The sequence below is a fragment of the Bubalus kerabau genome, chromosome 21 (assembly GCF_029407905.1).
Source record: "Bubalus kerabau isolate K-KA32 ecotype Philippines breed swamp buffalo chromosome 21, PCC_UOA_SB_1v2, whole genome shotgun sequence".
NCBI classification, from domain to species: domain Eukaryota; kingdom Metazoa; phylum Chordata; class Mammalia; order Artiodactyla; family Bovidae; genus Bubalus; species Bubalus kerabau.
Window position 1 is genome coordinate 24,002,616 of NC_073644.1, and position 19,544 is coordinate 24,022,159.

The 19,544-nt window shown below is 43.0% G+C and overlaps 1 protein-coding gene across 4 annotated transcripts in view; it reads right to left on the reverse strand.

The window, feature by feature from the left end:
* Nucleotides 1-3,877: 3,877 nt before the first annotated feature.
* The window catches only part of MOCOS (molybdenum cofactor sulfurase), a 59,194-nt gene continuing 43,527 nt past the window's right edge, over nt 3,878-19,544 (reverse strand). For 3 of the 4 annotated variants that reach the window (XM_055559395.1, XM_055559394.1, XM_055559393.1), the window contains exons 11-15: nt 18,540-18,664; nt 13,336-13,441; nt 9,440-9,578; nt 6,343-6,447; nt 3,878-4,073 (exon numbers count right to left, since the gene is read on the reverse strand). In XM_055559395.1, coding sequence (XP_055415370.1) covers nt 3,921-4,073; nt 6,343-6,447; nt 9,440-9,578; nt 13,336-13,441; nt 18,540-18,664 — 628 coding nt within the window. In that variant the 3' untranslated portion in view covers nt 3,878-3,920. Of the gene's footprint in view, nt 4,074-6,342; nt 6,448-7,758; nt 8,011-9,439; nt 9,579-13,335; nt 13,442-18,539; nt 18,665-19,544 lie in introns of all 4 variants that reach the window. The other variant, XR_008706659.1, reaches the window with a different exon arrangement.

Sequence of the window (19,544 nt, forward strand, 5' to 3'; positions counted from 1 at the left end):
AGATGACCCAGCAATTCTAATCTTGAGTTTATATCCACAGAAAATTAAATCACTAATTCAAAAAGATACATGCTTCGCTATGTTCATTGTAGCATTATTTACAACAGCCAAGATATGGAAGTAACCTAAGTGCCCATCAATAAACAAACAGAAAAAGAAGAGGTGCATATATGCTTTAGAATATTATTCAGACTTAAAAAAGAACAAAATAATGCCATTTACAGCAACATGGATGGACCTAGAGATTGTCATACTGAGTGAAGTAAGTCAGACACAGAAAGACAAGTATCATATACTATCGCTTATATATGGAATCTAAAAAATGAATACAAATAAATTTATTTACCAAACAGAAGTAGAGTCATGGACATAGAAAACAAACTCATGGTTTCCAGGGGATAAGTCGAGGAGGATAAACTGGAAGATTGGAACTGACACATACACACTGTTATATGTAAAATAGATAACTGCTGCTGCTGCTGCTAAGTCGCTTCAGTCGTGCCCGACTCTGTGTGACCCGATAGACGGCAGCCTGCCAGGCTTTGCCGTCCCTGGGATTCTCCAGGCAAGAACACTGGAGTGGGTTGCCAGCTCCTTCTCCAATGCATGAAAGTGAAAAGTCAAACTGAAGTCGCTAATAAGAACCTATTGTATAAAGCACAGGGAACTCTACTCAAAACTCTGTAAAGGCCTACATGGGAAAAGAATCTTAAAAAAGTGGATATACATATATGTACAACTGGCTCACTTTGCTGTACCCCCAGCTAACACAACATTGTAATTCAACTGTACTCCAAAAAAGATTTTTTTAAAAAAGAATGAAATCTTGCCATTTGTGACAACATGGACGCACCTAGGATATTACGCTAATTGTGAAGTAAATGGGAAGAGATATACAAATACTGTACGGATTCACTTACATGTGGGATCCGAAACACACAAAAAAGTAAGCACACATAACTAAAGTTATGGATACAAAGAAAAAAACAGGTAGTTTCCAGAGGGGAGGGGGGCAAGAGAAAGAGAAATCTGGTGAAGGAAATTAAGAAGCACAAATTTTCAGTTGCAAAATAAATGTCAGGGGTATGAAACAGTGTGGGAAATATAGTCAATTCTGGAATACTGTTCTACAGTGACATATCATAACTAGACTTATCCTGATGATCATTTTGAAGAGAATAGAAATATTGAATCACTACCCTTATGGCAGAAAGTGAAGAGGAACTAAAAAGCCTCTTGATGAAAGTGAAAGAGGAGAGTGAAAAAGTTGGCTTAAAGCTCAACATTCAGAAAACAAAGATCCTGGCATTCAGTCCCATCACTTCATGGGAAATAGATGGGGAAACAGTGGAAAGAGTGTCAGACTTTATTTTTTTGGGCTCCAAAATCACTGCAGATGGTGACTGCAGCCTTGAAATTAAAAGACGCTTACTCCTTGGAAGGAAAGTTATGACCAACCTAGATAGCATATTGAAAAGCAAAGACATTACTTTGTCAACAAAGGTCTGTCTAGTCAAGGCTATGGTTTTTCCTGTGGTCATGTATGGATGTGAGAGTTGGACTGTGAAGAAGGCTGAGCACCGAAGAATTGATGCTTTTGAACTGTGGTGTTGGAGAAGACTCTTGAGAGTCCCTTGGACTGCAAGGAGATCCAACCAGTCCACTCTGAAGGAGATCAGCCCTGGGATTTCTTTGGAAGGAATAATGCTAAAGCTGAAACTCCAGTATTTTGGCCACCTCATGCAAAGAGCTGACTCATTGGAAAAGTCTCTGATGCGGGGAGGGATTGGGGGCAGGAGGAGAAGGGGACGACAGAGGATGAGATGGCTGGATGGCATCACTGACTCGACGGACGTGAGTCTGAGTGAACTCCGGGAGTTGGTGATGGACAGGGAGGCCGGGCGTGCTGCGATTCATGGGGTCGCAAAGAGTCAGACACGACTGAGTGACTGAACTGAACTGATGCTGTGTACCAGGGACTAACATAATGTTGCAGGTCAATTATACTTCAAAATAAACTCATAGAAAAAGAGATCAAATCTGTGGTTACCAGAGGTGGGACGTGGGTGGGAAAATTGGATAAAAGCAGTCAAAAGATACAAATTTCCAGTTATAAGTAAGTCCCAGGGATGTAAGGTAACATGATTAATATAATTAACACTGTTTTATATTATATAGGAAAGTTGTTAAAAGAGCAAATCCTAAGAGTGCTCATCACAAGGAAAAATTGTATTGGTTTCCATTTCTTTAACTTTATTGGGTTAGCTGAAAACTTCCTTCGGTGTTTTGCGTAAAAATAAAAGACACATTTTCATTTTTACCACTAACTTTATTGAACAACGCATTCACCGTTTTGTTCCACCACCTTGCGCCATTTTTCAGGCAACTTCATAATTCCATCTTCCCAAAACTTTCTATCTTTTTGAGCAAAGAACTGTTCCAGGTGCCTTTTACAGTCTTCCAGGGAATGGAAACTTTTTCCATTAAGAGACTAAATGGAAATCTGAAGGGGCAATGTCTGGTGAACACAGCATATGAATCAGAACTTCCCAGCCAAGCTGTAACAGCTTTTGCCTGGTCATCAAAGAAGCCTGAGGTCTTGCATTATTCTGATGGAAGATTACGCATTTTCTGTTGACTAATTCCAGATGCTATTCGTTGAGTGCTGCTTTCAGTTGGTCTAATTAGGAGCAGTCCTTGTTGGAATCAATTGTTTGGTTTTCCAGAAGGAGCTCACGACAGAAAACTCCCAACCCCACCACATACACATCATCACCTTCTTTGGAAGAAGGCCGGACTTTGGTGTGGTTGGTGGTGGTTCATTTCACTTGTCCCATGATCTCTTCTGGTCCACATTATGGTATAGCATCTACTTTTCATGGCCTGTCACAATTTGTTTTCAAAACAGAACATTTTTCTTTACATTTCAGTAGAGAATTGCATGTGGAAATACTGTCAGGAAGGTTTGTTTCGCCTAACTTACATAGAATTGAAATATCAAAGCTATTAACGTAACAAATGGTGCAAGTGATTTTCAACACTTGGTTTGGGTATTTTGAGTTCGTCAGCTATCTTCCGTGTGGTATAATGGTGCTTGTTCTCAGTTAATGTCTCAGGTTGATCACCATCAACGTCAACTGGTCTACCTGACTGTGGCGTATTGTCCAGTGAGAAGTCTCCAGCACGGAACTTTGCAAACCACTTTTCACACATTCCATCAGTCACAGCACCTTCCCTGCACACTGCACACATCTTTTTCTGCATTTCAGTTGTGTTTTTACCTTTCTTGAAATAATACAGCATATTATGCCAAGAATGTTGCTTTTCTTCTTCAATATCAAAATAGCAATACAACAATTCACTAATTTTGATGTTTTTTTAAATGCATGCTGATATGACAGCAGTCACAATATTTTAATCTAATAAAATTGTTTCAAATGAAGCTAGACAACTAAGCTCTACTAGCGCCATCTTATGGAGAAAATGAACAAAACTTTTGGCCAGCCCAATATGTCTATATAAGATGGTTCACTGGACTTGGGGCTTCCTAGGTGGCGCAATGGTAAAGAATCGGCCTGCCAATGTGCAAGAGACCCAGGTTCGAATCTCTAGGTTGGGAAGATCCCCTGGAGAAGGAAATGGCAACCCACTCCAGTATTCTTGCCTGGAGAATCCATGGACGGAGGAGCCTGGCAGGCTATGGTCCCTGGGGTCGCAAAGCATCGGATACGACTGAGTAACTAAACACACACACGCTGAACTTACGTGGTAATCATTTCATGGTGTATGTAAGTCAAATCATTGTGCTGTACATCTTAAACTTACATAGTGCTGCATGTCAATGATATCTCCACAAAACTGGAAGGAAAAAAAAGAATGAAGAGGGTAAAAGAGAAATTTTAATAGATATTGAAAAAAATTCAGGAGCTAGCATCCTGACATTTCTCGGTAGCCGGTATATCGTGGTGTTCCATGTTTTCTTTCAGCAGAGGGAGCACCTGAGATCCTACGGAGAGGTAACATGGAGAAGATAAATCCAAAGACGTATGCATCAGGTACACTCCAAAGTTCACCTGTGAACAAAACAGCAACAACAAGAAGACAGGTTATTTCAGCAGTTAAAATAATTTTGCGAACAATAACATTCCACTAAAATTAAGTTGGGTCTTTAAAGACAGGTCCTAAGACTTGATGTGTCCTATCCGTCATGTAGTAGAAATAGTGAGAAACAGGGAGAATCCTGGACTTCCCTGGTGGTCCAGTGGTAAAGAATCCACCTGCCAACGCAGGGGACACGGGTTCCACCCCCGGTCCAGGAGGCTTCCAGGTACTGCTGGGCAACTAAGCCCATGCGCCACAACTACTGAGCCCACACTCTGCAACAAGGGAAGCACTGCAAGGAGAAGCCTGTGCGCCGCACTAGGGAGTAGCCCCCACGTGCAGCAACAAAGACCCAGCATGGCCAAAAAAAAAAAAAAAAACAGGGAGAATCCTAATACCCCATGCATGACACCACAGATCCTCATTCCAAAGAGTTTTTTCCTGATAGTCCTCCACACCTTTTTATTGCTGGACCTTTTATTCTTTCTTCCTGCCTGTATCCCCTGAGTTTCCCACGGGAGGGCTTTGTCCTGCTCTGGGCTTCTGACCCTCTGTCAGGCTGATTTCTGCTCTGTTCCCTGATGCAAAAGCCATTTTGTGAAAATATGGGCAAAACTCCGCATTTTCTATAAGAACATGTGATATGTACTAAGTTCTCCAAATTCTCCAGAATAAAGACGGAAGATCCAAAATGAAGAGTCGTGTGAATTTACTCAAGGTTTGCCATCAGTGTGAGTCAGCCAAGAGCAACCCTTTGGAATATGAGACTTGCTCCCAGGTCTGTTGGGATTATAGCAGTTGGCCACCACCGTGGTCCAGTCCCCAGGCTAGGGACTGGAACCAAATCAATTCCTTAGTATTTGTATACATGTAGGTGAGGAGTACATGGGAGTTCTCTGTACTTTCTTTGCAATTTTTCTATAAATCTAAATTTAATCCAAAATTTGAGACAATAAAAGACTTGCGCACAAGAATTATCGTGACGCTAAGAAATACCATTTCCATGTTTAATAGCATTCGTGCCCACCCATCCCCTCTCCTAACAACCTGTGTGAGGCAGACTCAAGGTCCCCTGCCCCCAGTTGACATGGCCGGCTGCACCTGTGCAGAGAGACACACCGGTATAACACTCAAGTGCACAGCTCTGCAGACCACACCTGTCCACATCTGAAAGGAAAGTTTTGTCGATCAATGACTGCGAAACAAAAACTCTGGCTTTGGAGAAACACAAGACACAATGCAGACATTTTACCATCACTTAACTTGCCAGGCTGTTACTGGAAAGAGATGAAACACTTGCTTTATTTCTGTTAATTTTCAAGAATTGTTCCATGCAGCCTGACTGCTTACTTGGCTTCCTGGAATACTTTGCAAACAGAAAGTCCTGACATAAAGTGCGAGCCCGGAACTAAATGAGTCTTCCTAATGAATAATCTGCTAGAAAGTCAGCTTTTATCATCTGAATTCCACAACAATAACACTTAGTCATTTTAGCCTCAATTTATCGAATCTTTCTGTGCAGCTATCCTGTTCACTCTAAGGCATGTTTTTTCTTCATGAGATTTCTGTGGCAAAGAAAATAAGATGACAGAATTACTTTACTTACTATTTCTTTCCTGCTCCCCCCCACCACCGCCTTGGCCACACCACATGGCATGCAGGATCTTAATACCATGACCAGGAATCGAACCAGTGCCCTCTGCAATGGAAGTGCAGAGTCTTAACCAGGACCACCAGGGAAGTCCCTTTCTTTTCTTTTTTTTTTTTTAAGTATTTCTTACCTATACTCCTTATCTCTTCAATTAAGATTTGAAAGCATCAAAAATGTATGTAATTTAAGAAAAGTGAGACCTAGAGGGGTGGGAGGGGTGGAGGGTGGGAGGGGGATTCCTGAGGGAGGGAACATATGTATACTTACGACTGATTCATGCTGTTGTATGGCAGAGACCAACATTATAAAGCAACATTATTACATTATAAACCAATTATCCTTCAATTAAAAAAACAATGTTTTTTAAAAAAAATAAAAATAAAAACCAATGTTTTTAAAAAGTGAGGAAATGAATGGAAAAGAAATATAAGATCATGTCACAGACAAAGTCTGAACCTTGATGGTAGCCCATCAGCCTTAGAATGTTCTCCCACTTGTAGAAATTACTCAGCATTATTAAGGATTAGTTCCAGTGCAGACAACGCATCAGGATCTTAAGATGGGGTGTTGTATTTAGCAACCATGCTTACCTTTCTCTCTCGCCTCTCAGAAAGCTTTTGGAAAACATCTTGGTTTCGTTGTCCAGTTTGCTGATCGATGCAAATCATCTGACATCTGTGACAAGGTCCCAAAACCTGGGCGGTGAGAAGGGAAAAGACAGCGTTGTCATGAAACTGACCCAACTGTCCCACTCTGCAGGGAGGAAACTGGGTCCAAGAGGAATGGTTGGAAACAGCCAATTTCAGACTCAGAGAGAAACGCTCCAACTGCAAGGAGCCAAGAGTGCCGCCTCTTCCCAATGCCACTAGGGAATCACCCACATGTGTTTGCCAGCTGACAGACCCCTGCAGCAGGGTTTTGTAGAAAAAGAAAAGCGTGGTTGTGACTCGCAGGTGGTTATCAGGGGGTGTGGGGCTTCCTCCAGGGAACAAAGCACTGATTGCAGGACATACTGGGAGGAGATGGCCAGCCACACACCCTGTGCTGCCGTGATGGCCACAGGTCACTTGAGACTTGGGCAAGTAGCTCACGCAGCCACAGGTGCCCTGTGGAACACACTGCAGTTTGCACCAAGGCCTGGCATTCCTGTGGGTGGATGCACTCAGCTCTTCTCCTTTGAAGCCAAGTGCATGGTTTTTCATGCTTTGCTTGATCAATAATATTGCCATAAAGGTCTTAATTCACATAACTCTCTCATGTTTGAATCTTTTAGGCTAAATCTCTCAAAATGAGGTCATAAAGTCAATACATATAAAGCTCTTATGACTTGATGATACCCAGTGAGAAACTGCTTTCCAAAAGAGATGTGCTGGATCTTTTTACATTGTAACTGCTTCAGCACTGAGTATTACCACCAACAAACATCTCTTAAGCATTTACTTAAAAAAATTGTTATAATTGAAGTATAGTTGATTTATGATGTTCCGGGTATACAGCGAAGTCATCTGAAAAAAAAATAACCCATTATAGTTAATAAGATTCTGAGTATAGTTCCCTGTGCTACCCAGTAGGTCCTGGTTGGTTATCTATTTTATATATGTCAGTGTGTATCCATTAATCCCAGGTTCCTCATTTAGCATTTACTTTTTGAAAGACACAGTATTAACTACAGCTTATATTTTTTAACACCTGCATAGGACAACATTGTATGGATGTAACCTAATTTATTCAACCTCCCTCTTATGGGTATTTAGGATATTCTCCAATTTGTATATTTATAATGTATTGCAATAAGTAATTTTGTGGTATATCTTCACCTATTTGTAAGAGTATTTTTTTGTGGGATATACTTCTACAAGTAAATTTATTGAGTCAAAGGGCATGTATATTTTGACTTTCACTAATTGATGTTTATTAAGTATCATGACCTAAAGAAAGCAAAGCATCTGAGAGAGGCTTTTTAAAGTCTTTCTTATACTCATGTCCCCACGAATCTTACAACTTACCTGTTACAAAGTAAGTTTCTGACAGTGATCCTGGTCTAGTTGTAGTTCCTTCTCTTTCCTTTTCCTTCTTTTCTTCCTTTCTTTCTCCCTCTTTCTCCATCTATCATATATTGAGCGTTTACTTTGGCCAAGGCAGGATATGTCAGAGCAGGTGCTTTTACAGCATGGCAAGGGCACAGCAATAGAAAATGAAGAGGAAGGCAGGACTGGAGAGATGAGGGGAACGGCAGGAAGGCTGGTGCAGAAAGAGGTCTGCGGGAGAGAAAAGAGATGGCTTTTTCAAGGGGGAGCAGCTTCCAGCATAAGAGGAAGTTTGGAGAGGTAAATGGATAGCAAAGCTCTTTGGGGCATTCGTGTGCGTGTGTCTGTGTGTGTGTGTGTCACGCAGTTTATCGCTACCCTCACCTGCAGGGCTTCCCAGGTGGCACTAGTGGCAAAGCACCCACCTGCCAGTGAGGGAGACATAAGAGATGTGGGTTCCATCCCTGGGTTGGGAAGATCCCTTGGAGGAGGGCATGGCAACCCACCCCAGTATTCTTGCCTGGAGAATCCCATGGACAGAGGAGCCTGGCGGGCTCGAGTCCACAGGGTTGCAAAGAGTCAGACACGACTGAGCAACTGAGCACGCACAGCACACACACCACCTGCAGAACTCTGAAACCTGCCATTAGAGATTAAATTACTGCTTGCTGCTTTCCTGGAAGTTAAAGCTGCTCTGTGCAGAGGACCCATCCTTCTGCCCCCAGCTCTTCCTTAGCTGTCCCGGCCATTCGTTTTGTCAGCAACCGTGGCACACTGACTCTGGGTCAGGACTGTTCTAGGCCCTAGGTGGACGGTGGGGAATAAATAGACTTGGTCCCACCCTCCTACACTCTGAGGAAATAAGTGGACACTGTGCGGAGTGTAACCCCGTGGTGGGTCAGGAACAGCCTTCCCAAGGAGGTAACATCTGAGCTAGACCTGAAGGAGCTGCAGGAGTGCACCAGGCAGAGGGGACAGCAAGGGCAAAGGTGCTGAGGCAGGAATCTTGGCTTGCTGAGGGGATGAAGAGAAGGTCCGCAGGACAGGCAGAGGAGGAGGGGGTGCCGACCTCAGGGAGATGGGAGCAGCCACGGGGCTCGGGGCTTGGGGGCCTTATCCACTCTCATGAGGAATGTAGATGTCAGCTGAAGACTTGAAGTTTGGGGACCCCAAAGCCTGAGGAGGCAGGACAATTTGGTGCCTAATCCTTTGACTGCAAGCTCCTCCCCAGCTTCCAGTGAGGCCAGAAGGAAGAACGCGAGGAGAAGTACAGCCGCCCCTGATGCTGAAGGACCATGAAGCATCTGGACGTCCTCCGGGAGCTCCAGACAGCAAGTTTCAAGAGGAGGAAGTTCTCACAGACACAAGCATTCCAAGAAATAGCTAGTCTAGATATAGCGACGAGCTCTGTACCTCCATCACCTGTACATTCTCTCTTCTTCATGTGAAACGGCCACCCCCCTTGAAGGAAGGATGGATGGATCATTCCAAAGGGTGACCCAGGATGCAGATGTCACATACCCTCCTGCTGAGGTTTTGTGGGTAAGAGTCAACCCCAAGGGTGGGATCCCCTTCTATGGGCTACTATCCCAGCCAAGGGTTGAGGTCAATCCCCACTGACAACCCTTAAGGAAAGATAATAGGACTTCTAGGAACTTACCTGGAAACGCAAGGAACCAATTGAAATTTCATCCCATTTCTCTTCTTCAAAAGCCCTTGTTCCGTTGGTAATAATATTGGCACGGAACCGTGAGATGAGGTTGTTCATTGGGAATAATTCTTCTTTGCCGTTCTCACAGCTTTTTAAGACACACCAGAAAGAGAAAAGGCGGGGAGGCATGGATAACCGCACTATTGTAGGAAGTCAACATTCCTGCCATTCAGTGCCTGAGTTCAGCAGCTGTACTGTGGCCTGAGGCTTAGATGATCAGAACAAGCTTTTATCATGAGTGCAAGGCTAAAAGACACACCGCTGTTGTCAGACCTCCAGGATCTCCCCTAGAATATGGTCCCACCTGCAGAGAAGAAGCTCACAAGAGGCAGTGCAATGAGTGAGTCAGTGCTTGCTGACGCGATGAAGAACTTCGGAAAACCCAGTGAACAGGGAGGGGTCAAGTGGATAAACTTGTGAGAAAATACCAGTTCTACAAGGCTGAGTCAGGACAGGGCATTTAAGGAATGTCAACAGGCTTAACTACCAAGGACCTAAAAAGTACCAAGAGCTCACACTCTTTTTGGATATTTTTGGATATTAAACCATCATAAAGCTGTATAGAGTATATACATGGGAGGTTTTAATATGTATTTTCTACGGAGAACAGGTTGCTAGTAACCAGAGGTGAGAGGTGGGCAGAATGGGTGAAGGGGGTCGAAAGGTACAAACTTTCAGTTATAAACAAGTCATGGGGGTGTAATGTACAGTATGGCAACTATAGTTAATAATACTGCATTGTCTAAAAAAATACTGTGTTGCATATTTAAAAGTGGCTAAGAGAATAAAATTTAAAAGTACTCATCACAAGAAACATTTTTTGCAGCTATGTGTGGTGACAGATGTTAACTAGAATTATTGTGACCATTTCTCAGTATATACAAATATGGGATCGTGTGGTACACCTGAAACCAATATAATGTTGCCTGTCAACTGCACCTCAATTAAAAAACTTTATTTCCTAACTTCTATCCTGTTTTCAGTTTTAACTAGGTGTATGTTATTTATCGGAGAAGGCAATGGCACCCCACTCCAGTACTCTTGCCTGGAAAATCCCACGGATGGAGGAGCCTGGTAGGCTATAGTCCATGGGGTCGCTAAGAGTCGGACACGACTGAGTGACTTCACTTTCACTTTCCACTTTCATGCATTGGAGAAGGAAATGGCAACCCACTCCAGTGTTCTTGCCTGGAGAATCCCAGGGACAGGGGAGCCTGGTGGGCTGCCGTCTATGGGGTCGCACCGAGTCGGACACGACTGAAGCGACTTAGCAGCAGCAGCAGCATGTTATTTATGTAATTTTCCTGTTTAAAATTTTTGTTTACTACTATGAATGAATGAATGAAGGTCACTCAGTCGTGTCCGACTCTTTGCGACCCCATGGACTACACAGTCCATGGAATTCTCCACGCCAGAATACTGAAGTGGGTAGCCTTTCCCTTCTCCATAGGTACCATGATAAGGCTCCCTGTACCTCCATGCATCCCATTCCCTAAGGTAAAAAAGCACTGAAAAAGCATCTGAAAACTTCAGCAGACAAGCACACAGTATAATCCCATTAAGTTGAGTTCAACCTTTTTGGTACCAGGGACTGGCTGCATGGAAGACAATTTTTTCCTGGATGAGGGTTGGGGGGGGGGCGGTTCGGGATGATTCAAGGGCATTACATTTAATGTGTGCTTTATTTCTATTATTATTAAATCAGCTCCACCTCAGATCATCAGGCATTAGACCCTGGAGGTTGGGGACCCCTGTTCTAGAATGAAAAAAGCCATACTAGTGATGTTCCATGGGGTTGATGGAGAGGGGGCATGAGGAAGGGGTCTGGGGCACTAGAAATATTCACTGCTTGATCGAGGCAGTGGCTCCATGGGTATATAGATATCTGTAAACATTCACTGAACTATGTACTTATGATTTTTGCCCTTCATTGCACATTAATAAAAAAAACTTTTAAGTTTCGGGGGAAATCTTTGAGCATACTGGAGCCTGCCCTGGAGACAGAACTGAAAGGCTCTGGGAGAGAGAAAGGGGTCCATGTCTGTATCCCAATCCCCTCCAAATGGTGGACAGCCAGAAGAAGCCAGGGACCAGAATAACCAAGTCCAGCTTTGCACTATGTGCAATTCCCAGGACCAGTGACAACTGCAGGGTCCCTGTGGGAAAGGAGAGAGTTAGCAAGTCCCAATCCTGATATCCTTTGATTCTGGATTTACCCTCCAGGTGATAAGCCCTCCCCTGTGCTTTATGAAAGGGAAAGTTTTACGTCTAAAAGCTATCAGCATCAGTATGTATATAAGAGCATCCATCAAATTAAAAAACAGAACCAGGGATGCTCACCACATACTAACCACAGGCTGTTTCTCTTATCTTTGATCACCTGTCCTTCCTACCCCCACCACTTGTCAGCTTTTCACTAAACCAGCTGACAGGAACCAGAGGTGCATCAAGCCACCTCTTCTTCCACACCAAGAATTCCAAAAAACCACAAACCTGATCTCTCCAGGGCTCCGGACACCTAAGAAAGAGGGTCACTCAGTGCTGGGAAAACTCAGTGAACACCCAAGGACCATGCATCACGTTTCTGCCCCCAAACAGGGCAGGATGGACCTCAGCAAGGGAATACCATTGTCTGTTTTTGCCGATGATGATAAATAGGAATTGGGAAGCCCACGTGACGCAGTGGTAAAGAATCCACCTGCCAATGCAGGAGACACAAGAGACGCAGGTTTGATCCCTGGGTCAAGAAGATCCCCTGGAGTAGGAAATAGCAACCCACTCCAGTATTCTTGCCTGAAAAATTCCACAGACATAGGAGCCTGGTGGGCTACAGTCCATAGGGGTTGCAAAGAGTCAGACACGACTGAGTGACTGAGCACACACATAAACAGGAATTACTACAAAAGTCCATCTTTGTTGTTCTTATTAAGCTACATGTGTACATGTTCATGTGTGTGCACACAGGTGCCGGGGACCACACGGCACATGATAGTCACAGGAGCCTGGCTCAGGACACAGACAGGTGTGGACGAATGAGCCGCCTGTCTCTTACATAATAGCTTTTTTTTGTCCCAATGGTCTGATTACCTCTGGATTTCAATTTCCTCTAAAAACCAATGAGGGGGCTTGAAGCACCCAAGCCCCTTTCTGGAGCTTACCTTTCCAGAGTCCTTGGGAGGTCTCTGGGTGGGACTGAGCAGGCAAGGGCACTGGTTCTGTCTGATGATACAGATGACATCTGCAGTTATATCTTGAAAAGCATGACTGCTATTTTCACTCAAAATAACTGTGGAAGGAGGGCAAGGCTCCTAGGGGCCAGGGAACAGTGGGAGGGTGGGCAAAACAACTGTATCCAATGGCTGACAATTCCATTAAAGCAAATGTTAAGAACTGAAATGATTAGACAGTGAGAGCTGGCATTCTCCACTAAGCATCTTGAGGGCATCAAGAAGGACACTGGAAGATAAAGGAGAACCCTCCAAAAGATTAAGGTAAACTGTTTCGTGACTTCTCTGGACCTTGGTTTCTCAGTGAAGGGTCTGGACTCAAGATTCTCAGAATTTTTCCCCCCAGGCAGGTGACTGGCTCACTCCCAGGAGCAAGTGGTTACACCTGTTTGCTATTCCCAAAGTGTTAGTCACTCAGTCACGTCCAACTCTTTGTGACCTTATGGACTGTAGCCTGCCAGGCTTCTCTGTACATGGAATTCTCCAGGCAAGAATATTGGAGTGGGTAGAGCCATTCCCTTCTCCAGGGGATCTTCCCAACCCAGGGATCGAATCTAGGTCTCCTGCATTGCAGGCATTCTTTCCCAAGGTAAATAGCAAATAGCAAAGGAATCTTACCTTGTGCTTAATTGCTGCTGAAGTTCCAAAATACTGGATCTGTTTATCAGCAGATACTGTGCCTCATTCACCAGAGAAAGGGTGGCTGTCGTATGAGCAGACTGGTCTAAAAAAGGATGGAGTATTTAAAAGAAGGGCTGCTGGACAGAGAAACAAGCTAAGTGTCCATGGATGGGTAAACAAATGAGGAAACTGTGGCATATGTGCACAATGGGGCATTATTCAGCCATGAAAAATGAAATCTTGCCATTTGCAATAACATGGAAAGAGCTTGAGGGCATTTTGCTAAATGAAATAAGTCAGACAGAGAAAGATAAGTTCTGTATGATCTCACTTATAGGTGGAATCTAAAACAAACAAAAAACCCCACCAAAAAATGAGCAAACAAAACACAACAAAACAAGCTCATAGAGCAGACTGGTGGTTGCCAAAGGCAGGGGTGGGATGGGCGATATGGGTGAAGGGGATCAAAAGGTACAAACATCCAAGCACAAAATACATGTCTTGGGGAGGGTAATGTATACTGTGGCAACTATAGTTAATAAAACTGCATTGCCTATTTGAAAGCTGCTAGGAGAGTAAATCTTAAAAGTTGTCATCAAAAGAAAAAAAAAATGTAACTATTTATGGTGACTGATGTTACCTAGACTTGTGATGATCACTTTGCAATACATACAAATATCAAATTATTATGGCATACACCTGCAACTAATATAATGTTGTATGTCAATAATACTAAATTCAAAATTTTTAATTAAATAAATTTTAAAAGACGAGTTGCTTTCTTGGAATGCAAATGAATTGTGCTTCTATTGGCTTGCATTTTTAAATAATACAGATTATTTCTACAAGGGAAAAATTGGTGCCTGTGGGAATAATAGAAATGTTCTAAGCATAATTCAAACAGGAAGAAAATTAGCTCCTAGAAGATTCTGTTACTAATCTAGAAAAAATAATAAAATGCTGATGTTAAATTGTTCCAGCAAAAGAGACTTGAAGGTAACATTTTGAGAAGAGATGGAGCTGTGGGGAAGTAGGGGGGCTCTCCCCCAAGAAAGAAGAAGGACGTTGATGAGGGTCCTGGGCCCAGGAAGATCTGTATCTAGTCAGGGAATCTAGTTAAGGAAAAGCTGGGTTTTCCCCTTGGCAAAGTTTGTAATATTGACTTTGTTGTTGTTCAGTCACTAAGTTGCATCCAACTCTTTGTGACCCCAAGGACTATTATAGCCTGACAGGCTCCTCTGTCCCTGGGATTGTCCAGGAAAGAATACTGGAGTGGGTTGCCATCTCATTCTCCAGGGGACCTTCCTGGACCAGGGATCAAACCCACGTCCACTGCATTGGCAGGTGGATTCTTTACCACTGAGCCACTAGGGGAGCCCAATATTGACCTTAGATATATGTAAATAAGACAAGTTTTAAAACTACAGAAATGTTTTTTTTTTTAAAGGAGTGGAAGAAAATACCAAAGTCATGCAGAACTGCCTCAACCTGTCACCCAGCTTTGATCAGCCACTTGTTAGGCAGGCCAGAGCCGTCATTATAGATGCTGATATGAAAGGGCTGCCTGGACCAAAACCTAGAGAGCTGCTGCAGATTCAGGCCTGTGGATGCCAGAGTCCCTAAGAATGGACAGTGCCAAGAGAATCGCTTACAGGTTCTCTACCTCCATGGCTTCTTTGCAAGAACACCTCATCAGAGCAGCGAGGTGCCCACAAAAGGCCCTTCTCACCCTTCACTGGGAAAGACCGCACCTTTCCTATGGCATCTTGGCCCTGGGACTAAAAATCTCCTGGGTGGAAAACAAAAGCCGCATTCACAGCCCTGGAGTCTGTGAATAAAAGTCTCTCAAGTATGGGTGAATGATTCTCCTGTAGGTCAGATGACTTCCAATTCTTTGCTAACCACAAAACTGCCGGAACTAATTAAGCTGTCAAGTGGCAGATGATTAAAGTCATCCTATGTTAGATCCCTGTGCCTCAGAAGAAAGGTTTGAGTGACAGCCCGCTAACCAAACTCCGTCATCCCCAACTCTTTATTGACTTAAATAAGATTCTTCAGAAGAGAACCAACACCCAGCACCAGCTATTCTGATCATAGATGATAGCTGTTCATGGACACGGGAATTAATCATGGGCAGCCAGTCGTCTCATTGAGAGATTCATTTTCCACGATTTTTTCTTTATGTTTAATAGCTATTTTTCAAATTTTATAATATAGTTTTTATTGCTTTGATCAACTGTGTTGATTTTAAAAAATTATTAAAAATCATGATAAGAACTCAACCCGGAAAAAAATGTCCTAACAGTGAGACAGTACGATCACAGAAAACTTTTTAAAATTTTATGCATTTCAATTCATATATAATTTTAGTTTAAGGTAAATATGATAGGGTGATCAAGGAAAGATTTCTCAAGCATAAAATATATAACACTAAGATAAAATTCCATCAAGGAAGTGGAATGACAATCCAAGTTGAAAAAGGAAAAGGAAAGAAAGACAATTTCTATACATTAAAAATATTTTTTCAGGATTTCCCTGCTGATCCAGTGGTTAAGAATCCACACTTCCACTGCTGGGGGTATGGGTTAGCTCCCTAGTTGTGGAACTAAGATTCTGCATGCCTTGAGGTGGGGCCAAAAAAACAAACAAACAAAAAAACAGTTTGTTCATGTTTTTTAATGAATACTCATAAGAATCAAATTATTATGATAATGAGATTCCACTGGCTTATATTTAAAAGGGCAAAATATGAGTTTTCATGTTAGGGACTACACGTATACTTTATTTTGTGCTTCCCGGTAAAGAACCCGCCTGCCAATGCAGCAGACTTAACAGACATAGGTTCGATTCCTGGGTCTGGAAGATCCTCTGGAGGAGGACATGGCAACCCACTCCAATATTCTCACCTGGAGAATCCCACGGACAGAGGAACCTGGCAGCCTACAGTCTATGGGGTTGCAAAGAGTCAGACAAGACTGAAGCAATTTAGCTCACAGCACACACAAACTTCATTTTATTGAATTCCACCTTAATCAAACCTCACAGGTGCCTGGCAGGTATTGTACTTTTTATAAATTGAAGGTTTGTGCAACCCTGCATCAAGCAAGTCTATTGCACCGTTTTCCCAACAGCACCAACAGCATTTGCTCACTTCATGTTTCTGTGTTGCATTTGGTAGTTCTTGCAATGTTTCAGTCTTTCTCATTATTATATTAGTTATGGTGATCTGTGATGTTACAATGTTATATGATCTATGTTCCTAGGTTATGTGATCTTTGATGTTACTATGACTTGCTGAAGGCTAAAGTATTTTTAATTAAGGTATGTACCCTTATTTTTAGACTTAATCCTATTACATACTTAATAGATTATGGTAGAGTATAAACATAACTTTTATATGCACTGGAAAACCAAAAAAATGTGTGACTTGCTTTTGTGATGGTCGGAAATTGAACCCACAATATTTCCAAGGTAAGCCTGTATATATGCAATATGCTGGAAATCACATCCTTTGCAACTGCTTAAACTACTTTTAAAAAATTTAGGTGACAGTGTAAAGAGGTAATGTAGTTTAAAAAATTTAAGTGTTCAAAGACCTAGACCCAGACCATCAGAGACCACACCACCATAAATGGCATCTTTGAAGTATAATGTTCACAAGCTGACACTCCCTGATCTTGTATCGAGCAGGCAACAGATTCACTCTGCTGCCCCCTTCACCTGCCCAGGTTCCATCTCCCATCGGGACAGTCAGAGCCTGCCTGACCTCTTTGCTTCCTTCTTCTCTCTCTCCATTGCAGCCTCCACACCTCACCAGGTATCTTTCTGATACAAGCAGCATCATGAAACTCCCCAGCATAGAATTCTTCAATGAGTCTTCCACCCACAAGATAGTGCTTCTGACTCAGCAGCATGGTCATCTCATCTCCCCAGCTCTACCCCATCACCTGCCTATCCACATCCCACCCTCCTAAACCCTTCCCTGAGCCCATGAAATGCCAAGCCCTACCAGTAATCTTCAGCAATCTTCTTGCCTCTCTCTGCCTGGAATAGTCCTACTCTCCTGTTAAAACGTAGGTCCAAACTCACCTCTTCCCTGAAGCCCAAGACTCATTCCAGGTGTAGACTTACAAGCCAGTCTCCCTGACAGCTAGTGACTAAGCCAGGTCGTTCGTGCCCAAATCAGGAATGTAGCAACCATCCAGTCCACTAATTTAGTCATCTAGTATTTACTGAGCAACTACTATGTATCAGGTCTGTTCTAAACACTGAGGACAAAGCACTGGACAAAGCAGAGAAAAATCCTTCCCTCGCCAAGTTTATGATCTAGCAGAGAAGGCAGAACATAAACAGGATAACTGAGTAAAATGTTTGCCTTATAGGACGTGAAATGTGCCACAGAGGGACCTCGCTGGTGATCCAGTGATTCAGACTTCACGCTGCCAGTGCAAGGGGTGAAGGCTCACTCTCTGGTGAGGGAACTAAGATCCCACATGGTCTGTGGCATGACCAAAAGATTTAAAAAAAAAAAAAAAAAAGGAGCCACAGAGAAAAATAAAACAGGGAATGAGCTGGGAGGTTCAAGAGGGGGCTCTAGTTCATAGGAGGGCAGTCAGGCATGGGTCCCCTGAGAAGGCGACATTGGAACAGACACCTGAAAGCTCACTCTTCGCATACCTCAAAGTACTTTCTTTGACCTCTAAGTACTTTCTGTGACCTCAAAGTACTTTCTTCTCTAAAGTCTCGTTTTATGCTCACAACAGCTTACGGCAGGAAAAACTGTCGAAACCCTTAAACCTAAGTAACTGAGGTCTGCAGAATTTCAACACCATGAGGTTCAAGGATTTGCCAAGGTCTCACAATCACTTGGTGTCAGGACAGAAATCCAGATTTTCTTAGGATGTAGCAAGCTACCAATGTTTTTATTTAAAAAAAAAAAAAAAACGAACCCATTTTTCTAAACATGCAGGACTGAGGCAGAGAGCTTGAGCGGAGCCTGCAAGCCCGCCTGTCCCCTCAGGGTCAGTCTGAAGACCACACATGGCCCTGCTGACCTGCGGGGTCACCTCAGCACCTGTCTGCCCAAGGCCTACCACCCCCACTTCACGAGCAGATTACCCTGTCGACCCATTTTGTGGACTGATGTTCATGTCTGCTGAGTCCAAGTTCCTGTCCCCTAAGAAGCAATCCAAATGTAATACCTTTGCCATGTTTCTTCTTCGCATTTCTTTGAAAGTCTGAACTTTGTTTGATCAAATGATAGGGACGGCCAAAAAACTTTGACAGCCAGTTGGAAATTTTTTCTCCACAATCATATGTGTTTACCCTGACAAAAAAGAAAAAGGAAGGATGGTGAACATTATGTAGTATTCCTTTAAGTAATTGAAATAGCAAAATGTTATATAGTATAATATAACAGAAAATAATAGAATATAATGAAATCCCCAGGAATATAGACACCTAAAGTGACAGGTGTGCTTAGGAAGCTGCAGAGAGATTTCCAAGGCATGGGGAGGCCTGAGATTTGTGCCTTTTACAAAGGTTTCAGATCAAATTAAAAGCTTTAGAAATTTCTCTTTCTACCTCTCCTTTTACCTAAATCTAATCTCAACCAGAAAACATGTGGAATACAAATTTTCTGATTGTGGGTCCCGATCTTATGGTTCCTAGCCCACCTAATACCCCAACCAATTAAACCCCCCAAACACAAAAATTATTAACTTCACAGTTCACTAGTGATTCATATACTTGTAGAAGGCTTTTAAAATGCCAATGGCTTTTAGTGAACACAATAAAGCAGTCAGTGGGTACATTTGTGCTCAGGAAATCATGATATGCATAGTGCTAATCAGACTGCATTTCCTTCTGCCCTGCAAACAAGTCATGAAGGGATATGTCAAACACTTAAGCTACACACATCCAAACTGGACTCAAGCTGGTAGCACCTCTGGGTCACACTGGGATGATGAAGGGCTATGGACATGCTCAGGAAAGGCGGGAAGGTGAGAGTGTGAGGATGGTCCTCTACCCAGTTGGGCATCGTGGGCCCTGGCTGTGCTGGAGGCCCATGGGGTGAGCACACTCTGCACCCTCTTGCCAGTTCTTGTGCAGATTTAAACACTCATCAAAGCACATTTTCAATCAGAGTAATGAATTTTGGGTGAATATTCTGGAAAGTTACTATAGCGAATCTTCCCATGGAGAGA